This window comes from Phacochoerus africanus, chromosome 3 (assembly GCF_016906955.1).
Source record: "Phacochoerus africanus isolate WHEZ1 chromosome 3, ROS_Pafr_v1, whole genome shotgun sequence".
Lineage (NCBI taxonomy): Eukaryota > Metazoa > Chordata > Mammalia > Artiodactyla > Suidae > Phacochoerus > Phacochoerus africanus.
In genome coordinates, this window is record NC_062546.1 from 58,571,158 (window position 1) to 58,591,859 (window position 20,702).

The 20,702-nt window shown below is 40.8% G+C and overlaps 1 protein-coding gene across 3 annotated transcripts in view; it reads left to right on the forward strand.

The window, feature by feature from the left end:
- The window catches only part of MTMR7 (myotubularin related protein 7), a 112,689-nt gene extending 93,119 nt beyond the window's left edge, over nucleotides 1-19,570 (forward strand). For all 3 annotated transcript variants that reach the window (XM_047771873.1, XM_047771875.1, XM_047771874.1), the window contains 7 exons: nucleotides 944-1,053; nucleotides 3,226-3,351; nucleotides 4,954-5,003; nucleotides 7,876-8,076; nucleotides 13,042-13,182; nucleotides 15,084-15,210; nucleotides 18,705-19,570. In XM_047771873.1, the coding sequence (XP_047627829.1) occupies nucleotides 944-1,053; nucleotides 3,226-3,351; nucleotides 4,954-5,003; nucleotides 7,876-8,076; nucleotides 13,042-13,182; nucleotides 15,084-15,210; nucleotides 18,705-19,067 (1,118 nt within the window). In that variant the 3' untranslated portion in view covers nucleotides 19,068-19,570. The remainder of the gene's footprint in view (nucleotides 1-943; nucleotides 1,054-3,225; nucleotides 3,352-4,953; nucleotides 5,004-7,875; nucleotides 8,077-13,041; nucleotides 13,183-15,083; nucleotides 15,211-18,704) is intronic.
- The last annotated feature ends 1,132 nt before the right edge of the window (nucleotides 19,571-20,702 follow it).

Consider the following 20,702-nt stretch of genomic DNA (forward strand, 5'->3'; position numbering starts at 1 on the left):
TGAGCAGAATTATACTGCTAATTACTGACAGAGTTGGAAGATCAGACTCCCTCTTCCCTGCATGTGTCACTGACACACAGAGTAAAATACACTTAGACAAAATCTATGGAACATTATTTCATTTTCTTAATGGATTTATAGGATTCTTCAGAAGGGCTTTGTATGTATAAACCCCATAAACTTTGGAATGTTATATTTGTGATAGGTAGACAGAACACTGAGGTCCAAAGCTTTTTCACGCTGCATGTTAACTAAAAGATAAGCTCCTGAGATGAAATTGCTTGTGATAATTTATGGATGGGTTTGCATACCTGGCTTAGTTTTGAAAAATACAGGTTATCTCCATTCTCAATCAAGGGAAGACCCCCAGCTTGATGCTCTAGGAGCATTGAGAGGTATAGGGTCTCATATTTAAGTTCACATGCTTTACTCCCATTGGGTAGGGTTGTTGGCAGGAGTTCCTTCACTTCCATCTAAGACTCTTAGGGCAGTTCTGTTTTGCGGTTTTACAGCAGTCCTTGAACTGAAAGGCTTGTATGATGGGGTTCTAACTGGGAAAGTCCCAGAGTTGGGTATCTAAGTCCTTTCTTCCATAGCACTCTTACTCAAGTGCTCATTGGTGACCACTTTTGAATATCTTTGCTGGAAGAAAAATCTTCTGTTACTTTTACCATGGCAACATTCAAGGATTTTCATTAATATTAGACCTTAAGGTTTACCAGTGTAATACTTCTAAACAGATGCCACATCCCCTGGGACCAAAGAAGATAGAAAAGCCTTCCTTGGAAGTGGTTCAGTAGAATCAGGATTAGTATGCTTGGGCACTTACGTTTTGACTCAAGTCTTCCAGAAAATACCACAGTGAAGGAACTGTAAACAAACCATCACTTGTGAAATGAGAGCTCTCCTGTATTTTGCCTCTATAACATGATTTATCTTGCAGTGTGTGAACTGAAATCTCCCTCCATGAGTGATTTTCTGTGGGGACTGGAGAACTCTGGCTGGTTGAGGCACATTAAGGCCATCATGGATGCAGGAATCTTCATAGCAAAGGTAGGTGATTGCAGGGTGTGTAAGTTATGGGGCAGAGCAGCCATGCACCTGACTCCTGGCTGGAGATCCTCTCCCTCTCCAGGAGCTCTACTTTGCTAATCAGGAGATGCCAAGTGGGGAGCTGGCTTTGCATACCTCCGAGGAGTTTGCCGCCTTCTTTTTTTTTTTTTTTCTTTTTAGGGCCGAAGGTACAGCATATGGAAATTCCCAGTCTAGGGGTTGAAAGGAGCTGCAGCTGCCAGCCTATACCACGGCCACAGCAACACAAGATCCAAGCTGCCTCTGTGACCTACACCACAGCTCTCGGCAATGCCGGATCTCTAACCTACTGAGCCAGGCCAGGGATTGAACCTGCATCCTCATGGATATTAGTTGGATTTGTTACCACTCAGCCATGATGGGAACTCCTAAGAAGTTTGCCTTCTGAAGATGGGACTTTGTGCGAGAGGACGGTGCTCAGTCAATAGTATGTCATCAAGGCAATCAAGTGGTAAAAATCTTTCACAATAGTCTCTCCTCAGTTAGTCTTGGTCCTGGGTGGAGGAAGGGATTTTCTATAGCAGATTATAACCAAATGAGAGTCATTTCAGTGGTCCAGGCCTGAGGCTTCCATCTTCATAATTCCTCAATTTCAGTAATGGCATAAACAAAAGTCATGATCCTGAACCTGGCAGGTAGATTCCATTCTGCCAGAGGAAGATTTTGCTGCAACTTCCATAAAAGCTGCTTAAAACAAACAAACAAAAAAGTGCATTATCTATTTTGTTGTTCAGTGTTTTTTTTTTTTTCTTTAAAATCAATTCCCCTCAGATTTATACCTAAAGACAACTCTGTCTTTTCTAATGACATGGTATGTTCCACTTTATTAGAGATTTCATTTATTTAACAAATACTTGTTCAGTGCCGGCCACTTTTCTAGATGCTAAGGATGCAATGCCAAATCAGCCAGAGCAGGTTTTTTTCTTTATGTCCTGGTGTGGGAGACAGAAAATGGAGACCTGAATAAAAATGGAATTTTAGATAGTGATAAATGGTGTGACATAATCTCCACCATGTTTCTCAATCTGCATTTCCTGCTGAGATCCTCAGCTAAAAATTGTGCACTGTTGCAATAGCATGTGGAGATTCTTTTCTCAGTAGAGACTTGCTGCTATAATTTTACCTTTGTTTCCTCCTCCTTCCCCAGCCCTGGAGCCATTACTTGGTTCTTATCCTTTCATCTCTACCTTCATAGTTTTACAGTTTATAATTTGCTTGTCTTTTCCTTTTTTTTTTTTTGTCTTTTGTCTTTTTTTTAGGGCCGCATCCTTGGCATATGGAGGTTCACAGGCTAGGGGTCGAATTGGAGCTGTAGCTGCCAGCCTACACCACAGCCACAGCAACACTAGATCCGAGCTGCATCTGCGACCTACGCCACAGCTCATGGCAATGCCAGATTTAACCCACTGAGCAGCTAGGCCAGGGATCAGACCTGCAACCTCATGGTTCCTAGTTGGATTTGTTTCCGCTGTGCCACAATGGGAACTCCTGCTTGTCTTTTCCTTTTTGAGAATGATTGAGGCAGCAGCAGCCCCAGAGTTTCAGTATTGGAAAGGCTTCGGTGGAAACCCAGTGGGGAGGAGGGAGGGTGGGAGGTGGGTGGGAGGCATGTTATATGTGGTGCAGAAGCTTGTGAGGTGGCCAGGGTGGTGGCTTATGGACATAAGAAAAGGGATGTTATGTTTTAGTTATCGGCATCAAACTACTCCCTGGCTCTGCCCTAATTAGAGGGGGTGTGAACACTCAATAAATAAATGAGTTCTGTTTTTGTTGTTGTTGTTGTTTCTGTTTATTTTCTTTTTTGGCTGCCCCATGGCATATGGAGTTCCTGGCCCAGGGATCAGATTGAGGCCACAGTTGTGACCTACTCCATAACTGTGGCAACACCAGATCCTTAACCCATTGTGCCAGGCCGGGGATTGAACTTGTGTCCCAGCACTCCAGAGATGCTGCTGATCCTATTGTGCCACTGCGGGATCTCTGAATTTGGGGGGGGGGGTTGCCTGTATATCTTTTTCTGGTTCTTTCTGTGAGTCCAAGAACAAATCTAATTCTGAGAGATTTTTCTTACTGATAGCCATTCTGTGTGACTCTTTGCCAATCCTTTTTTTTTTTTTTTCTTTCCTTTTTCAGGCAGTTTCAGAGGAAGGGGCCAGCGTGCTTGTTCACTGTTCTGATGGCTGGGACAGAACAGCCCAGGTGTGCTCGGTGGCCAGCCTCCTGCTGGATCCTCACTACCGGACCCTGAAGGGCTTCATGGTGAGTGTGGCTAGCAGGCCACTGTCCTACACATGCAGAGCCCAGACAAAATGGACCTCTCTTTTGGCAACTAATGGCATCTTTCCCTCCTGCTCCTCAACATGTTTTTCTCTTAGTAAGTCAGCAAGATTAATTAAAGGGGAAAGTTAAAATAAGCTTGGAATAGGAGGTGAATTTCTGGGGATTTTGGAACCAGTTCACAACAATGCTGTTAAAGGTGAATTGGGGAGCAAATATAAAGTAAATATCCAGTGGTTTGTAAAATAGTTTTATACATCATTTGAATAAATACATTGCAAGTTCGACATGCATTTTCAAGTTTGGGGTAATATGACTAATAGAAAACACTTTCCGCAGGAGAACATGTTTTCCCTTAGTGCTTTTATATTTTAAGTTGTCCTTCACAACTCTGGATGAGAATATCAAAAATTTCTTAGTGTTTTTGTGTTCTTTGCTGAAATTGTGCATATATCCTCTCCTAGACTTTGCAGCTTTTAGCTGTGCATCAAAACTTGACATGTCGCTTCCAACTGCAGAATATTTGTGTAGTTGCCTGGAATGGTGAAGCTTTAGCTAATGACTGCAGGGTCTTGCTAGTGGCTGGGAGGTTACTTAGTTCGTGCCTCTTGAACATGATTTGGTAAAAGGAGCTTCAGAGGATCCCAAGTCCATGTTTGGGAGAGATGCTGACCGGCAGCCTGACGGGGTAGTTCCACTGCTGGGTCTCCTTTATCGAGTACTAGCAGCTGACACTCTGGGCACAAGAGAAGTAGCAGGTTTCTGCTCTCGTGCCTTTTTTCTTTTTTGGAAAGTGTCAGAGAACTTCCTATTACCGTAACAGTCCTGGGACTTCAGAGTGACACTGGACTGAGGTTAGGAGCTGGAGTCCTTCATTTACATCTGGAGTGTGGAGGTTGAGTCACACACAGCCAGGGGCCTCTCCTTCACACCATCCTCCACCACCACTGGCTCTGTTTGATTCCTCCCAGTTCAGTTTACCGAGTTGTCAGAGCCAAACTTCAACTAATCCTTCTTTTTTTTAAGGGGAAATCTCTGGCCATTTTAGAGCATTGGTGTTGTTGATGGGGATATAGGCACTGTCCTATATTATTTGATTAATATTTTTTAAAAATCCAGACAATCTGAGAGCATAAACCCATGTTACCCCTAACTCCAAAGCAGGGCTGAGACTTCTAATGTGCTCCAAACCCACAGTGACTCCTGCTTTAAGAATCTTCTGTCTCTTTCAGAATTATTGGTTCTGGTCTCTTTTTAAATTACATTAAATTTATTTATTTTCTTTTTAGGGCCGCACCCACAGCATGTGGAATTTCCCAGGCTAGGGGTCGAATTGGAGCTGTAGCTGCTGGCCTACACCACAGACACAGCACCGTGGGATCCCAGCTGCATCTATGACCTATGCTGCAGGTTGTGGCAACGCTGAATCTCTAACTCAATGAGAAGGCCAGGGATCAAACCCGAGTCCTCACAGACACTGTGTCAGATTCTCAACCCACTGAGCCACAATGGTTACTCTGGTTTCTGTCTCTTATTTTCCCTCGTTTGCTTCTCTCCATGATATTTATATTCTTTCTTGTGTAGGTATTAATCGAAAAGGACTGGATTTCCTTTGGTCATAAGTTTAATCACAGGTAAATATTTTAAAATCTGTTGTTGTGAATGCTTAAGATAAAATAAATCTGTTTCTGAAGTTCTCAGTTGAGTTGGGGAAAATAGCCTTGTTTTTAAAGTTTCCTTGTGTATCTGATTCAGAAAGTAAAAATTTTGTCATATATGTTGTATCACAGATAAAGATGTTCTAACTCTGAGTGATCTTGGTATTTACTGAGCAGAACTAATTAGTGTTAAATTGTTCCAGAAGAGACAGAGAAGTCTGTTCATTAATCGATCCAGAAAGGATGGGCTCTCCCTTCCTTCTACTCACATTTGATTTACTAAATTATTCCTTTTTTTTTTTTTTGTCTTTTTGCTATTTCTTTGGGCCGCTCCCGAGGCATATGGAGGTTCCCAAGCTAGGGGTCCAATCGGAGCTGTAGCCACTGGCCTACGCCAGAGCCACAGCAACGCGGGATCTGAGCCGCGTCTGCAACCTACACCACAGCTCATGGCAACGCCGGATCGTTAACCCACTGAGCAAGGGCAGGGATCGAACCCGCAACCTCATGGTTCCTAGTCGGATTCGTTAACCACTGCGCCACGACGGGAACTCCCTTTCTTTTTTCTTTTTTTTTTTGTAGTAAATTATTCCATTTTTGAAGAGTGAACATTCATGTTAAGCTGCAAGCCGTGAAATGTCTTTGGGACAGTTCCTCTTTGGTCTTCCACCCTGGGAGTGAAATTGGGCTTGTTATAGGGCATTTGTGTCACAGGAAAGGTCTGTCCCACATGTCTCTGGAGAGCTACTATAGGATAATGGCTGAGGCTTTGAGTCCAGCAGGTCCAACCCCAAGTTCAGGCTGTGGCCTTTACTGTGTGGCCTTGGGCATCTGTCCTGAGGGTTGGTCTCCCATTTGTGAGAAGGGGAGACCCTCTCTGTTGCATAGGATTATAGAAGGGCTTTTAAAGCCAACTATGTAACTAACCTGGCTCCTTGCCCACTAGCCCATTGACTGGGCTTTCCATAAACATTAGCTGTTGGCTTCCTTTGATCAGTGTTGATGGTAATGCCTGAGTGCTGTTCTTGTGTCTCTCATCCCTGAATGTTATGTATTGCAGCTGGTATAAAATGGTCTCGTCTTTGGGAGCTAAAATTTAAATTGAGGTAGCATGATGATAGTAATTTAGATTTTTGATTTACATTTTTGATTGAATGTTTTCCTAAAATAAACTGAATTTATGGAGCTGCCCATATTTTTATAATTTTTGCATTTCGCATCAGTTGAGTATTTATTGTGTCATTTTCGGGAATTCTGTTTTTATAATTATTTTTTGAGGAAAGCACAATGATTTGATTTTTCAAATGAAAAAATTAAAACCCCCAAACAATTAAGTAACTTTAAGATCACAATTATTTTCACTTTCAGGGGGTTCCATTGTCTGCTAGGCAGTTAGGATCTCTGAGATAGAGGCTATATGGACAGACAGAATATAGAAATGGCTGGAGTTCCTGTTGTGGCTCAGCAGTAAGGAACCTGACTAATATCCTTGAGGATGTGGGTTTGATCCCTGGCCTTACTTAGTGGGTTAAAGATCTGGCATTGCCATGAGCTGTGGTATAGGTCATAGATGCAGCTCAGATCCCAAGTTGCTGTGGCTGTGGCTTAGGCTGGTGGCTGTGGCTACACATTTATTCGACTCCTGGCCTGAGAACTTCCTTATGCCACAGATGTGGCAAGATAGGAAGGAAAGGAGGGAGGAAGGAAGGGAGAGAGTGAGGGAGTGAGGAAGGAAGGACATAGAAATGGCTGATATGTGTTTTGTGAGGAAAGACTATATTGGGCAACTTTCTTTTTTTTCTTTTTTTTTTTTTAGGGCCGTACCAGCAGCATATGGAAGTTCCCAGGCTAGGGGTCGAATTGGAGCTGCAGTTGCTGGTCTACATACACCACACCTCACAGCAATGCTGGATCCTTAACCCACTTAGCAAGTTGGGATTAAACCCACATCCCCATGGATCCTAGTTGGGTCCATTACCACTGAGCCATGACGGGAACTCTAGGACAACTCTTTTTAAAGCTACTAAAGGTAAGTGGGACTAAATCCTTTGAGAGGTCTTCAGACAGTTTCTAATGTTTCCACCCATGGAAAAACTGCCCAACCCATCCTTGCTCATTTCTATTCCTCACATTGATTATCCGTTGCTTAGAAGAATACATTATATATTTGATGCCACCCAAATCTTAGTCCTTCAATAGTGTGAAGGACTAAACAATCTTTATTTTAATATCAGTACAAATGTGAGGGAGGAGATTCTGATTTACTCTTGAAAAGCAAAGATACAGGAGATATAAAGGCATATGGGAATCTGAGGTCATGTGGAATAAATTATGTGGACAAGTTTTAACACTGTTCTAGAAATGGAAATATCCCTAGAAACTTGGGGAATCACAGTTTCTTCAAGTTATCTTTCTTCCTCATTTCTTCCCAACAAAACAATGCAAAAGTGAAAAACTCTAAAATTGCTTAGGCATTTCTCCCCACACTCCCACTCACTAATGAAAAGAAAGTGGAGGATTTATTTTCAAAAGTTCTGCTGTACTTTTAAAATTTGAATTAAAGGATGCTCTTTTTCCACAGGAAGACTCCTGGAATTTTGTCTTCAACACTAACACTTGCTTTTGTATTACAGCATGAAAATGTGTCCCTTCTCTGCCCAGACCTTCACTACAAAGTTTCTCTTGAAATTGGGGTTTTAGAAGTTATTTTTTCCACTTCTTCTGCATTTTAGTTTATAAGATCAGATCTGTTTAGGAACTAGGGTTGCTTTTATGATTGCTTTTACATGTATAGCTTTCTAATTTAAAAAAAAAAAACTTGGACATGAAGCCTCTAATACTTTAACAGATATGGCAACCTAGACGGTGATCCCAAAGAAATCTCTCCAGTTATTGACCAGTTCATTGAGTGTGTCTGGCAGTTAATGGAACAGTTTCCCTGTGCCTTTGAGTTCAACGAGAGATTTCTGATTCATATTCAACATCACATCTATTCCTGCCAGTTTGGGAACTTCCTATGTAACAGCCAGAAGGAGAGACAAGAACTCAAGTAAGTGTTTCAGTGCTTAATTTTTATTTAAAGATTTTTGTAACTGGGAATTTCAGGTGGGCTTTCGTAATTTTGAAGACTATTTTACCCACACATCTATAATTTTTCAGGACATCACTTTAATCGTTTAATGTCATCAGCTGACAAAGACAGGTACAAGTCTGTTTTGCTCAGTTTCTGCCTGATGTCCACAGACAGGTAGGCAGACTGGGACACACGGATATGGAAGGATGATTCCTGGAGTCAGAGAAAGTGATTTTTGCATTTAAAAGGTAAAAGACATCTATGGTGGATGTACTGTCCTAATAAGAACAGCAAACACTGTAGTCTCCTCTTATCCATGGTTTCACTTTCCACAATTTCAGTTATCTGACGTCAATCATGGTCCAAAAATATTAAATGGAAAATTGCAGAAGTAAACAATTTTTTGTTGTGTTTTTGGTCATCTTTTTTTTTTCTTTCTTTTGGCTGGCTGTGGCATGCAATGGTTTGATGTGGGATCTGTTTCCAGACCAGGGATTGAACCCAGGCTGCAGTAGTGAAAGCACTGAGCCCTAACCACTGGACCGCCAGAGAACTCCCATAATAAGTTGTGGGCCATTCTGAGTTGTATGATGAAATCTCATGCCATCCCTCTCTGTCCCGCCTGGGACTAGAATCATCCCTTCATCCAGTGTACCTGCCTGTTAATCACTGATTGACTGTCCGGTATCACAATGCTTGTGTTCAAGTAACCTCTATTTTATTTTATAATGGCCCCAAAGTGCAAGGGCAGTGATGCTGGCAGTTCAGGTGTCTTCTCATTGTGCCTAATTTATAAATGAAACTTCACCATAGTATGTATGTATAGCAAAAAATATATATATCCTGGGTTTGGTACTATCCAGTTTCAGGCATTCACTGAGGGATGGGGCAGGGGGTAGTTACTGTATAACCAGGAAAGTAAATTAGAAACTCAGATTAAAACTGTATTGTTTTTATCAAGAGGGAAAGAATAGATGAAATGTGGATTTTTTTTTTTTTTTTTTTTTTTTTTTGCTTTTTAGGGCTGCACCCATGGCATGTGGAAGTTTCCAGTCCGGGGGTCAAATGGGAGCTGTAGCTGCCAGCCTGCACCACAGCCACAGCAACTTGGGATCTGAGTCTTGTCTGTGACCTACACTGCAGCTCATGGCAACACCAGATCCTTAACCCGCTGAGCAGGGCCAGGGATCAAACCTGCATCCTCATGGATACTAGCCCGGTTTGTAACCCACTGAGCCACAACAGGAACTCCCAAAATGTGAACTTTTTATAAAGTCAAAAACTTAACAGCAAAGTGACTTATGAACTGCAAATGAAAAAACATTTTTGAAATTTTCATAAGATGATTTTAACTGTGGTATATATAATAACAGATTTAATTTTGGAAATGGTCAGTTCAAATAAAATAGTCTCCACTAGTTTTATACTGTCTCAACAAGAAGAAAGTAACTTTTTCTAGTAGATACAAATTTATGTTTTCTCCAAGGAACTTTTTTTTTTTTGAAATTTTATTTTTATTTTTACAGATTAAATACATATATTTAAACACAATTACATTCACACAGATTATTATATCATGGATCTTAAGAAACAGATTAAGTGACTCCCTCTGGAGAAGTAGAATGGAAAATATGCTGAGACAAATAGGAAATTTATTCTATACTTTATCCCATTTTGTATGGCATTCATCTTTACTATTTAGTATTGTCTATTACATTTCAATTTTTCTTTAAAAATTAGCGTTATATTGTGTATGTTATGCAACTAAAATTTATAAAGAAGAAAGCCATATATACCATTAAATATTTTATAGAGCATAATAAAAAGAATAACTGGTAAGAATAGCAAAAGTAATACACCCTCTGAAAATAAGTAAAATATAAAATGCATAAATTGGTTAAAAACAATGTAACTATATAAATATGTCCTCACAATTTGTTACATCTTCATGATTCTTCAATATAGGCATTACACCATTCTAGGTGATGTGATAAACAAGACATTATAGACCTTACATTGTACCATGGAGAGAAATGATTATAATAATACAATTGTAGAATTGTATTATTTAATTGTACAGTGGCATTATTTAATTATAATTATCATAAATTCTTTGATGGAGGGGAAATCAGAGTCAGATGTAAGAAGACTTCAGCATTCCAAGAATGATGTCAAATGACCCCCTTCATGGTGGATTATGCACTTATTTACTATGAGATATATTTCTTCTCCAGAGATTCCTTGTTTATGTATCAATTGTAGATTTTTGGTTTGCAGTTATTCTGAAGTTTTGATATGAGTCTATATGTATGTGAGGTTGTTTTAAGTTGTTGTTCTCTTAATTGCAAGTTCATCTCCAGTGTCTTGCATTTGTACCCACCTCTTCTCATGATTTCTGATTTTGATGGTATAATTGCGCATGGATGATTTTGTATCTTTACTGTATATATACCTTTACTGGTGAGCCTTGTCATTTGTGGTATGTTTGTTTCTGATTGTGGCCTTTTCTTTCCTGCCTAGGAAGTTCTTTGAGTATTTGTTGTAAGGCTGGTTTAGTGTTGCTGAATTCTCTCAGCTTTTGCTTATCTGTGAAGGTTTTGATGTCTCCTTCAAATCTGAATGAATTCCTTCCTCCGTAAAGTAATCTTGGTTGGAGGTTTTTTCCTTTCATCACATTAAGTATATCATGCCACTCCCTCCTGGCCTGCAGAGTTTCTGCTGAAAAATCTGTGGATAACCTTATTGGGGTTCCCTTGTATGTTACTTGTTTCTTTTCCCTAGCTCCTTTCAAGATTTTCTCTTTGTCTTTAATTTTGGTCAGTTTGATTAATATGTGTCTCGGTGTCTTCCTCCTTGGGTTTATTTTATATGGTACTCGTGCTTCCTGGATTTGAGTGAGTGATTCCTTTCCCATGTGAGGGAAGTTTTTGGCTGTTATCTCTTGGAATATTTTTTCTGTCCCCTTCTCTCTCTCTTGTCCTTCTGGCACCCCTATAATACGGATGTTGGTGCGTTTCACGTTGTCCCAGAGTTCTCTGAGACTCTCTTCATTTGTTTTCAGTCTTTTTTCTCTTTTCTGTTCTGCATCCATAATTTCCACTCATCTGTCCTCCATCTCACTTATTCGTTCTTCTGCCTCCTGTATTCTGCTCTTAGCTGCTTCTAGTGCATTTTTTATTTTGGTTATTGTATTTTGCATCTCTTCTTGTTGAAGTTTTCTCTCTTGTATCTCTTTGGTCAGTGTTCCCTGTAAGTTATCCATCTTTGCCTCCAGTTTATTTCCAGTGTCTTGCATCATCTTCAGCATCAACAGTCTAAAGTCTTTTTCCTGGAGGCTGAGAGTCTCCTGAACACTTAGCTGATTTTCTGGGGTTTTTTGTTTCTCCCTCATCTGAGTTATAGTTCTCTGTCTTTTCATTTGTATAGGTTTTTGGTGTGGTGACCTTTTGACAGATAATGGAGGTATAGCCTCCCTCATTTCTGGTGTCTGCCCCCTTGTGGCTGAAGTCAGTATGGGGGCTTGCTGTAGGCTTCCTGATGGGAGGGGCTGATGTCTGCCCACTGGTGGGTGGGGCCAATTCTAATCCCTCTGGTGGGTGGAGCTTAGTCTCTGGATGGGATTAGAGTCAGCTGTGTGCCTGAGGGCTCTTTAGGTAGCCTGTTTACTGAGGGGCGGGGCTGTGATCCCACCTGGATTGTTGTTTGCCCTGGGGCTTCTCAGGCTGACTGACAGGTGGGGCCAGATTTTCCCAAAATGGCCACCTCCAGAGAAAGGCAAGCTGCTGAATATTCCCAAGAGCTTTGCCTTCAATGTCCTTCCCTCACAACAGGACACATTCACCTTTGTTCTCCCAGGATGTCCTCCAAGAAGTGCAGTTAGGTTTGAGGCAGATTCCCATGGAGACTTTGCTTTGTTTGCCCTGGGACCCAGTGCACATGAAAGTCTGTGTGCGCCTTTTTAAGAATGGGGTCTCCGTTTCCCCCAGTCCCGTGGAGCTCCTGCGCACAACCCCCACTGGCCTTCAATGCCAGATGTTCCAAGGGCTCTTTCTCCCAATGCTGGATCCCTGTACGTGAGGGTTTGATGTGGGGCTCAGACCTCTCTTTCCTGTAGGTGAGTCTCTGTGAACCAGTTAGTTTCCAGTCTGTGGGGCTTCCCATCCGGGGGATATGGGGTTGTTTATATCACGAAGTTGCCCCTCCTACCTCTTGATGTGTCCTCCTCTTTTTCTTCTGGAGTAGGATATCTTTTTTAAGGTTTCCAGTTCATTTGGGTGGAGATTGCTCAGTCTTTAGTTGTGGATTTTGTTGTTTTTAGGAGAGAAGTTGAGCTCCAGTCCTTCTATTCCGCCATCTTAATTCTCTCTCTCCAAGGAACTTTCAAGTTTGACCCTTGTTAAGTGGTAATGATTTAAAAGTAGCAGAGTACATCCTCTATGGTTCACCTGTTTTCCTAGAAGGTTATGTGATTTGTAGCTGTAGATTAGCCAGTGTACTGTTATCAGCTTGGTTCTGAATCCTGGCCATTCCACTCCCTGGTTTTGTGACCTTGGGAAATTAAATCTCTTTCACCCTGTTTCTTCATCTATAAAAGGGACAGATATCATAGGAATTCAGTGAGGATTAAAAATATCTGAAACATTTAAATAGTACCTGGCCCCCCAAATCCAATGACTGTTTGGGGGAGAACTCCAAAAAAAATTTATGTGGTCTTATTTTACACTCAGAGGGATCTGACATCTTGCTGAGGCCAGTATAGAGAGCAGGAGTTGAGGCTGTCCAGTATTCTGCTGCTATACTGTGAAGTCACAGACACTGTAAATAGAGAACAGGGATACCTGATAATTCATTTCTGTTGATTGCTTCCTAGCTCTAATATTACCTGCTGCTCTTTGTAAGAATCAAGACAAGTCACTTTCAGGCTTATTTTCCTTATAACAGAATTCAAGAAAGAACATACTCTTTATGGGCTCACCTGTGGAAGAATCGGGCCGACTATATGAACCCTCTGTTTAGAGCCGATCACAGGCAGACCCAGGGAACCCTTCATCTCTCCACAGCGCCCTGCAACTTCATGTACAAGTATGTAGGACCTTACTTGGTATGCTCATGAACTTAAGATTCTGGCACTGTTTTCTGTTTGGAGGCTGACGTGTATGAAACACTGAGCTTTTTCAGACATAGGCACACAAATGTTTAAATATCTGATTTCGTATTTTTGTCAGTGTCTCCTTTCCCTTTCCTTTCCCCCTAAATATGGAATTCTCTTTAGAAGGTGATATTTTGTGGTAATGCTATCTTAAAAAATTTAAGTTCCAGTTTATTTCGAAGTGAGGGAGGAAGGAAAGAAGGAAGGACTGACTGAATAAAGCAAGTGCCTTAGAAATTAAATGTGGAATCACAAGTTTAGGTAGTGATCATCACACAGCTTCCCCTCTTTTGCTGCTCAGTCAAGACTAATGGAACTATGTCTCTGTAGAAATAAATTAGTTTAGGACTGTGTGTACTGGGATGGGAGAGCAGGAAGGCACCCTACAGATTCGAAGAATATTCTCTCAAAAAAAAAAAAAAAAAAGCCTCTGTTTTGTGTGAAAGAGCAGTTTTGAGAGCTGTTGAGATACAGTGCAATCCACTGTCTTACAACTAATTTGCTATTATTAGCCAGTCAGCAAACACATTATTGAGAATCAAGCACTGTTCTAGGCACTGAGGATAAAACAAATAGTGACACCAAGTCCCTGCTCTCCAAGTACTTTTCTAAGTAAAGAGTAGACCCTTATGATAATACCATCTACGGGCTTACTTCGGAAATACTGTGGGTTTGGTTCCTAAGTGCTGTGATAAGTGAATGTTGCAATAGAGTCATGTGAGATTTTCTTTTAGTTTCCTAGTGTATACACTACTCTGTGGTCTGTTGCGTGTGCAGTAGCATTATGTCTAAGAAACAACATACATACCTTAATTTAAAAATACTCTTTTGCTAAAAAGTGGTAACCATCATCAGAGCCTTCAGTGAGTAGTAGTAGCAGCATCAAAGATCACTGATCACAGGTCACCATAACAAACCAAATAATAATGAAAAACCTTGAAGTAACCTGAGAATTACCAAAAGGTGACAGAGACACAAAGTGAGCAAACGCTGTGAGAAAAACTGTACTGCAGAATTGCTTGATGCAGGGTTGCGTGAACCTTCAATTTGTAAAAAAATGAAATCTCTGCAAAGTGCAATAAAACAAGGTACACTTATACTCCCATTTGCACTCCAGTATGCTTTATTGTGTAGGATGAAAGAGGAAGGCTTTATTGGCAAATGTAAATTTGTGGTTGTGATTAAAAACAAGCTAAAGACCTCACATTTACAAGACTCCATTTGCAGCTGAAAGATTCTGATTACTACTACAAATATTAGTTTTCCTCAAACCAAGCTTTTTTTTTTTTTTTTTGTCTTTTTAGGGCTGAACCTGTGGCATATGGAGGTTCCCAGACTAGGGGCCTAATCGCAACTATGGCTGCTGGCCTACCCCAGACTTGCATTAACGCAGGATCTGAGCTGTGTCTGTAACCTACACCACAGCTCACGGCAACCCTGGATCGTTAACCTACTAAGCAAGGCCAGGAATCGAACCTGCAACCTCATGGTTCCTAGTCAGATTCATTTCCGCTGTGCCATGACTGGAACTCTCAAGAGCCGTTTTTAACCAACCAAAAAAATGGAAATATGTGCTACTTCAGCCTATTTAAAAATATGTATGTATTATATGCCTTCTGATGTACTCTCTATACATGGAGACTCTTCATGAATTTACACTCCCCAAAAGAAAATGAAAACATCAACATGAAGTGATGACTTTAAGTGAATGGCTCTCTTGAGCCTGCACTTGGCACTTGGTTATTGTTAGGACTGTGGGACTGTTTGAAAGAGCCCTGAGACTGAGATATAGCGATTGTGACATGGTGTATCACAAGGCTCTGTGTCCTTCCAGGTTTTGGAACGGGATGTATAACCGCTTTGAAAAGGGGCTGCAGCCCCGACAGTCTGTCACCGATTACCTCATGGCTGTGAAGGAGGAGACGCAGCAGCTACAGGAGGAACTAGAGGCCCTAGAAGAAGTAAGACACACTTGCTCTTGTTAATCTTATTTCTAGACAGTCACTGCTCTGGGAAAGCCTCTCCTGCCTTAGGGTGTGTGAAATATGGCAACATGGCCATTTCCTATCTTTAGCCAGAGGATAACCTGGTTAGCATCCGGATCACTGAAGCCAAACCTAGGCACTTAGTACACGTGGGCCATCTGACTTGGCTCACTCCTGTGGTTTGTTGAACTGGTTGGCTGTTCCTCCTGTTGGTTACTTTTGTTGTTATTATTTGAGAGAACTAAAACGAATTCTTTCTGGAGCATACATGAAAAAAATGGGATTCAAAGTGAAAGAAAAAAATTAGATAATGCAGCGGTGGTAAACACCTATTTCTCTACTTTTAAGAATAGTTATATAATGACAGTGTATTAATCTATAAATGATAATAGCTGAGACTGTCGGTAGTCTATTTTTTGATTTTTCTCACTGCCCAGTACTTGGCCAGAGGAAGTTATAATGTACTTACATATTTGTCCTAATTGTATACCACTTGTTTAGTTGCTCACCAAACCCACCTGGATTCTTTGCTTTATTCTGCCCCACTCATTTTCTTAAAATCCTATACTATTATCACATTATTCACTTGCTCAAGAATTGGCAAGCAGCTCAAGTTGTCTGTACCTGAATTCTGAATTGAGGCTGAATATTTTAAATAAGATGGAATGCTTTCCCCATCCTCCAGCCCCGATATCATATGCAGTATAGAAAAAAAGTATAAGGATGAAGGCTGGGGAAGTTCTTCATTATAGTTCATAAAGCAGTCAAGTTCCAGTTTCCAACTCTCTGATTCGTACAGGTCGACATGAAGGTTGGCAAAATATCAACAAGTTAGGGTCCAACAAAGTCTTCTTGCAGCAGATAGTCACCTGCAGGTCATCTCTGAAAATGATGGCCTGGGGAAAATGGTGCAGAGGTCCCAACAAGAGAGATGGTCATTCAGAGGCAGTTGGTAAAGCTGACTCCTCTGTTTCCCTCATATCATTCCTAGAAAACATCACCTTTCGTGACATAAATATCATAGACTAGGGTTGCAAACTCAAGTGCATAACTGGAGCCAGATGGGTAAGACAAACACAGGAAATTAAATTGCTGGTTTTGAGAACTTTTGAAGTATAAATCTTGGTCTACTATAAATTTGCAAGTTAAACATCTTTGGACTTTACATGGAGAACTCTGCCTTAATTTTATTATTGGAGCAATGTTTTTTAACTCTGTGCATCAAAATTACCCCCTCATAAAAAACCCATCATGCCTGGGTTCCAAACCTAGAGGTTTTGATGGAGAGTCTTTAAAGTGCCATAGGTTACTGTGAGTTACCACCAGGGCTGAAAGACCTTGAATTAAAGAACACATGCAGATAACTGAAAGGAGGCACAGGTTAAGTTTTTAGAATTCTGGGGCTGTAGTAAAAGCTGCTATTCAAAGTCCAACTCATGTCATCACTGGGTCAGGATTCTATCAGTCTGTTCTAGTTAAAATACTAATAAAAAATTATTTAGGGAGTTCCCAGATGGCTCAGAGGGTTAAGGATCCAGCACTGTCACAGCTGTGGTGTGGGTTTGACCCCTGGCCAAAAAAAAAAAAAAAAAATTGGAGTTCCCGTCATGGCTCAGTGGTTAACGAATCCGACTAGGAACCATGAGGTTGCAGGTTCGATCCCTGGCCTTGCTCAGTGGGTTAAGGATCTGGTGTTGCCATGAGCTGTGGTGTACGTTGCAGACGTGGCACAGATCCCACGTTGCTGTGGCTCTGGTATGGACCAGGCAGCTACAGCTCCGATTCGACCCCTAACCTGGGAACTTCCATATTCTGCGGGAGCGGCTCAAGAAATGGCAAAAAAAAAAAAAAAAAAAAAAAAAAATAGAATATCTTAAAGTAGCTTAATTAAAAACCTTTGGCTTTTTGCTTTATAGCAAAGTTAAAATTCCTTAGCCTGACCTTTGAGATTTTCCCACAGTCCAGTCTAATATGCCTTTTCAGCTTTATTCTCCACTGTGCCTCTTGCTTGAATTTACCTGTTCTCTATTTCTTGGACACAGCAGATGCCTTCCTTTTTTTTTTCTGCTTCTCACTGTCCCTCCTGCCAAAAAGACTAACCATTCTTAGCACATCCAAGTTTACATCTGTCAAAATATTCCTTCCTCCCTGAAGCTTTCTCTATTCCCTTCCCTCAAACTATACCCACCTCACTATATTAAATAACATTTTTTTTTTTTTTTTTAGGGCTGCACCCGCAACATATGGAGGTTCCCAAGCTAGGGGTCCAAACGGAGTTGTAGCTGTTGGCCACAGCCACAGCCACACCAGATCCAAGCCACATCTTTGATCTACACCACAGCTCATGACAACACCGGATCCTTAACCATTTGAGAGGCCAGGGATTGAACCTGCGTCCTCATGGATGCCTGTCAGATTCATTTCCACTGAGCCACAATGGGAACTCCTTAAATAACTTTGGCCTCTTCCAGATTTCTACATTTTGTGAACTCTGTAGTAAAAGTTCTTTAAAGCTGGATCTGTATTTATCTCTTTTCCTCATACTACCAAGCATAGTGTTTTTGGACATAACAACTTAATTGAGTTCTGAATGAATATGTATGTAATATTTGTCAATAATAGCTCTTATTGACACTGAAGGATGAAATCTGGTAGAATGTAGTTTGAACAACTCAAATGTCCAGCATCTGATGAATGGATAAACAAAATATGGGAATATTCTTACAATGGAATATTATTCAGCCATAAAAACGAATGAAGTACTGATTACATGCTATGATGAGGATGAACCCTGAGAAAAAAGCTAAGTGAGAATGAAGCCAGACATAAAAGGTTAAATATTGCATGACTTCATTTATATGAAATATGCAGAATAGGCTAATCCATAGAGATCAAAAGTAGATTAATGGTTATCAGGGATTGTGGTGAGTGGAGAATGGGGAATGACTGCCAAGGGACATAGGATTTTCTTTAGGGATGATAAAAACATTTTGGAACTAGATAGTAGTGCATGGTTGCATAACCTTCTGAATATACTAAAAACCAGTGAAATATACACTTTAAGAAGGTAAGTTACTTATATCGTAAAGAATTAGATAATGAACACTTCATTCCTGATTTTTTTAAAATGTATTTTGAATTCCTAGGATGAAAATCATTACGGAAAACCATATAGATACAGAAAGAAGGATGACTACTCATTGCCAGGTGCTTTACCTGTGCTGTGTTTTTTGCCATTTTATAGAAAAGCTCTGCTACGGCAGTGCCATCATTAAATAGAGATGAAGAAAACAAGGCTCACAGAATCTTATTTTGTCTAAGGACATAAAGCCTAGCTTTGAACCCAAGTCCATCTAAATCACATGTTCTTAACTTTATACCCAGCTGGAAGGGAATGAATACTAAAGACATGTACATATAAAAACATATATTTCTTATGATTTTCCCTGAAATTGTTATTTCTTTTTTAGAGGCTGGAAAAAATTCAGAAAGTCCAGTTAAATCGCGCTAAAATGAAGAGTAAGCCAAGTGAACCCAGCAAACACTCAGGGTTTTCTACCTCAGACAACAGCACAGCCAACACTCCCCAGGATTACAGTGGGAATGTGAAATCATTTCCATCAAGGAGCCCTTCACAAGGCGATGAAGATTCTGCTCTGATTCTAACCCAAGACAATTTGAAGAGCTCAGACCCAGATCTGTCAGCCAACAGTGACCAGGAGTCTGGGGTGGAGGACCTGAGCTGCCGCTCTCCAAGTGGTGGGGAGTGTGCACCGAGTGAGGATAGTGCCAAAGACCGTGATTCCGATGAAGCAGTGTTTCTCACTGCCTGAAGTTCCCCTGTGGGGTTCCCTAATAAGGACACACAAGAAACACTTTCCAAAAAAAAAAAAAAAAAAAAAGGGAACAGTGCAATTTCAAATAAAAAAAAAAAAAACCTCAAGAAATGGTACAGGTCATTGAGGATTATAAAATGTAGCAATGAGAAGGGAAAAAAAGTCCACGTCTTGGTTTCTTCAGGTGTTAAAGAACAGCAAGTAGACATTTCTTTTATTGCATAAATACAAGGAAAATTATGCATTTTAAAAATCATTCTAGACTATGGAAGTTTTATTCAATACAAAGCAATGACCTCTACCATCACCTGAGGTGATCAGTTTAAATCTTCCTTGCGTAGCATGCATCTGCTCAGAAAGTGCCCTGACCTCTCTCCTTCACATTTGTTATCATCACGTCTTTCCCCTTATGTCACCTCCAAGGTGCATTTTCTTTCTTTTCTTTTTTTTGCTTTTTAGGGTCCCACTGACAGCATATGGAGGTTCCCCGGCTAGGAGTGGAATCAGAGCTGCAGATGCCAGCCTACACCACAGTCACGGCAACGCAGGTTTAGTCTGCGACCTACTCCACAGCTCATGGCAAAGCCGGATCCCTGACCCACTGAGCGAGGCCAGGGATCAAACCTGCATCCTCAAGGATAAGAGTGGGATTCATAACCTGCTGAGCCACAACGGGAACTCCCCAGGTGCATATTTTGTTTCCTAAAATATTTGATGTTACCTTCCTTCCTGACCCTGTTATTGGTATTTCAACCAACATTTTGGTTGATAGATCTGTTTCTGTAACTGATGAGCTTTGGGATTGTTTAAGCTTATTTTTCATGTTTAATAATCACTTTAAGTTTTCCTTAGATAATATATTTTGAATTGTTATAATTATGTTGCCTTTTTCTGGAATTTCGTATTTCTCCTATCATCATTTACAAAACTGCTAAAACTTATAGCTCACTTTTCTGTAACACCAGTCAAATACCTAATAAAGTAGAAACATTTACTCTCTAGTTCTTAAATATGAATTCAAATCATATTAGCTTTTTTTTTTTTGTCTTTTTGCCTTTTCTAGGGCCGCTCCTGTGGCATATGGAGGTTCCCAGGCTAGGGGTCCAATCGGAGCTGTAGCCACCGGCCTACGCCAGAGCCACAACAACGCTGGGTCCAAGCCTCGTCTGCAACCTACACCACAGCTCACGGCAACGCCAGATCCTTAACCCGCTGAACAAGGCCAGGGATTGAACCCGCAACCTCATGGTGCCTAGTCGTTAACCACTGCACCACGACGGGAACTCCCATATTAGCTTTTTAAATACCAACCTTTTGTTACTATTCCATAGGCTACATTACCAACAGGGTCAACCACCAGCCTGATCCATGAAATATTTCAATGAGGGAAAATCTCAGTTAAGAACTAGAGAATTTGGTTGTCATTTCTATTTAACCAGTGGGATAAGTTTTGTCATCTGTCACTTTAGAAACTGTGTAACTGGTTAATATGGTTTATTTGACATTTTACCTGCAGAGCCCAAGCAGTAGTCCCAACTAGCAGCTTTGCTCATGTGCAGAGTCAGGTGGTGCAGTCTGACCAGGAAGTTCCAAGGGTGCAGGTCTGCTTAACTTGGGCTCCCAAAGGAAGAG